We start from the raw sequence: 2,716 nt of genomic DNA, 5'->3' as shown, positions 1-2,716 counted from the left end.
TTGTCACCTTGGGTAAAAATCATATTAGCTCATGAGCAATGACTGCAGCTTTCTCACTCCTCAGCTAGACTCTGCCTTCTGACCCATTATGGTAAGGTGAATAATGCCCCCCACCCTTGAGATCCCCATGCCCTACTCTCTGGAACCTATGAATATGTCGTTTAATGTGGCAAAAAAAAAAAAGTCTCCACAGATGTATTGAATATCTAGAAATGGAAATGGTTTCTGGATTATCCAAGTGGTTCCAATGTATTCACAAGGCTCCTTATGAGAGGTAGGTAGAGTTAGAGACAGAAAGGTCAGAGGAGAGAGGGGAGATGTGACAATGGAAGTAGAGGTTGGAATGATGCAGTTTGAAAATCAGTTGGAGGGACCATAAGCCAAAGAATGTAGATGCCTCTAGAAGCTGAGAAAGGAAAGGAAATAGATTCTCTTCTAGAGCCTTCAGAAGAAACATAGTTATGATCATACTTTGAGTTTAGCATGTTCAACCCACTTGGGATTTGTGACCCCCTAGAATTGCAAGATAATAAATTTGTATTGTTTAAGCCACTGAGTTTGTGTTAATTTGTTACAGAAGCCATAGATAACTAATATACCAACACTGCAACAACTTCCTTTCTCCCCAGAGTAGAGCAGTGCCTTCCTGAGGGATGAATAAAAACATCAGTATGTAGTACCTCTCCTCGTTTCCAGAATTTGTGGGCATAAAAGCGGAGATTTATTTATTTACTTAATTTTTTTAAAAGCCATCTAGTAATGCATAAGTGCTACTAATATTTATTGGCAAAGGTAATAATAATCGTTCAGGTAAATTGTAGCTATAAAGTACTGCAATCATGTAAATGCATGAATATGTATCAGCCAACATGTAATACCAAACAAAACCAGTATTCAAACCTTCCTTCAAAATACTTTCTGCTTAAAATACCGGAATTTTTTTCTTCCATGAAATTATGTGTCAATACAATTTTTGCACTATTATTAAAAAGTATTTTGACTATACTACAACTTGATTTATTTTGTTTATTTAAAATCATAAGGATAACACAAATATCAGAGGTTCTTTCGCAGTTAGATTGAAACTGGAAAAAAAAAAAAAGTATGTTACATAGCAAATGCACACACTTAGACAGCTAGTAGCTAACTCTCCAAAAGTTTTTTAACTATTTTCTTGTACAGCGGGGCTTGCAGGTCCAAGCAAATTTTCCTCCCATTCTTCAGCGTGGCTCTGGCAAGGAAAAGAGAAGAGATGTGACCTTCAGTTCTTGGGTTTGCAGATGGCATTAAAAAGAAGAAGGATGGGCAGAGGAGGCACGGAGCCGGGGCACTGAGTGATGCAGTGCAAGGACTCACATCAGTTGGGCAGTGGGGCAGTGGGGTCCGGCCTTGATCACCTCCAGGCTGGTGATGTGCCTGGGACGGACCTGGGAGGTGGTCTTCACACACAGGCACTGCAGGTCCCCATCTTCTTCAGCTTCAGCTGAGGGGAAAAGGGAGGGGGTAAGAGAGGAGGAGGGGATGGAATGGTGACTCCATGAGTAGCCAGAGGTACTTTAGGGACTTTCTCCACTACCTTCGGCCTTCTTTTCCTTAGCCGTAAATCACACCTCCCTCAGACAGAAGTTGTGCTGACCAGGTGCGAGGTGCAGGTGCAGCGCCTGTCACTGTGCCCTGACAGTCAGCAGGCGCTCGGTTAAGTGTAGCTGCGATCATGATGCTAGAGGACTCCCCAGCCCCAGGGCTTCCCTGACTCCCCTTCGCCGCTGGCGGCCCTCACAGCCTTGCTTCTGCTCTCACCTGTGGCGAAGGCGACCACAACTGGCAGGAGCAGCAACCCCAGAAACAGCAGCACGGGGCGTGAGGGGCAGAACCGGGCTGCGGAGCTCATGTTGCAGCAGAGTTTCCAGCAGGATCTCAGTACGATGGGAAAGTCGGGCTGGGTCTCTGTGGCCAGTGACTCCTGAGCCTCACCAGGCGCGTTTTATCGCCGGCTGTCCTTCCAGTCCGGAAGCCTGAAGTGGACAGCGAGGAACTGCGGTGCGGAAACTAAGATACTGCTGGGAAGACTTGGGCTCTGGCCAGCCAAGATTACAAAAAAATAAAGAAGAAAGAGGAGGGGGGAAAGGGGGAAAGAGGGGGAAAGAGGAGGAAAGAGAGAAAGAGAAAGAAAAGAAAGGAAGAAAGGAAGAAAAGAAAGGAAGAAAGAAAGAGAAAGAAAGAGAGAGAGAGAAAGAAAAAGAAGAGAGAAAGAGGAAAGAAAGAAAGAAAGAAAGAAAGAAAGAAAGAAAGAAAGAAAGAAAGAAAGAAAGAAAGAAAGAAAGAAAGAAAGAAAGAAAGAAAGAAAGAGAGAAAGAGAGAGAGAGAAAGAAAGAAAAGGGCTCTGGGCAGCTGCCTTGGCTGAGACCTCCAACTTCAACTTACATACAAGCACATTTGTAGAGTTAGAAACAGAACTTGAGTTAGAAGAGGAATTTTTTGTGTGTTGTATTAATAATAGAGTTCTCTGTTGTCATCATGCAAATTACACACTAGGCACCTTCAGGACCCTGACAGTTCTGTTTCCTTTCCAACCTCCCAGCTGCAACTACCAATGCTTCCTACTGAGTTTGGTGGCTTTGTGTGTGAAGGGTGTGTTATTTGCAATTGTTTTCTGCTGCTAATAAGTTTAATTTGTTCTCTAGCAATGACTCTTCTGAATTTCACCTGAATGTGG

The 2,716-nt window shown here is 43.7% G+C and overlaps 1 protein-coding gene across 2 annotated transcripts; it reads right to left on the bottom strand.

The window, feature by feature from the left end:
* Positions 1-767: 767 nt before the first annotated feature.
* PF4 (platelet factor 4) lies at positions 768-2,056 on the bottom strand. Of its 2 annotated transcripts, none has more exons than XM_025386492.1 (3): positions 1,599-2,056; positions 1,357-1,483; positions 768-1,231 (listed from the first exon to the last, which is right to left on the bottom strand). In XM_025386492.1, the coding sequence occupies exons 1-3, from the start codon at positions 1,714-1,716 to the stop codon at positions 1,144-1,146; spliced, it is 333 nt and encodes a 110-aa protein (XP_025242277.1). In that variant the 5' UTR covers positions 1,717-2,056; the 3' UTR covers positions 768-1,143. The 2 variants fall into 2 exon arrangements, with proteins under 2 accessions (XP_025242277.1, XP_025242278.1); XM_025386493.1 differs by having other exon boundaries at positions 1,801-2,056.
* Positions 2,057-2,716: the final 660 nt, after the last annotated feature.

Source organism: Theropithecus gelada, chromosome 5, assembly GCF_003255815.1.
Source record: "Theropithecus gelada isolate Dixy chromosome 5, Tgel_1.0, whole genome shotgun sequence".
NCBI classification, from domain to species: Eukaryota; Metazoa; Chordata; class Mammalia; order Primates; family Cercopithecidae; genus Theropithecus; species Theropithecus gelada.
This window is presented reverse-complemented; position numbering and strand designations above follow the sequence as displayed.

Bases quoted from the DNA above. Each gene is read 5' to 3' on its own strand.
- PF4 (XM_025386492.1), bottom strand. From the start codon at position 1,716: ATGATCGCAGCTACACTTAACCGAGCGCCTGCTGACTGTCAGGGCACA. The intron at 1,484-1,598 runs GCTAAGGAAAAG...TTTTCCCCTCAG, and splicing joins TGAGGGAGGTGTGATTTACG to CTGAAGCTGAAGAAGATGGG. The intron at 1,232-1,356 runs GTGAGTCCTTGC...TTTCCTTGCCAG, and splicing joins TGCCCCACTGCCCAACTGAT to AGCCACGCTGAAGAATGGGA.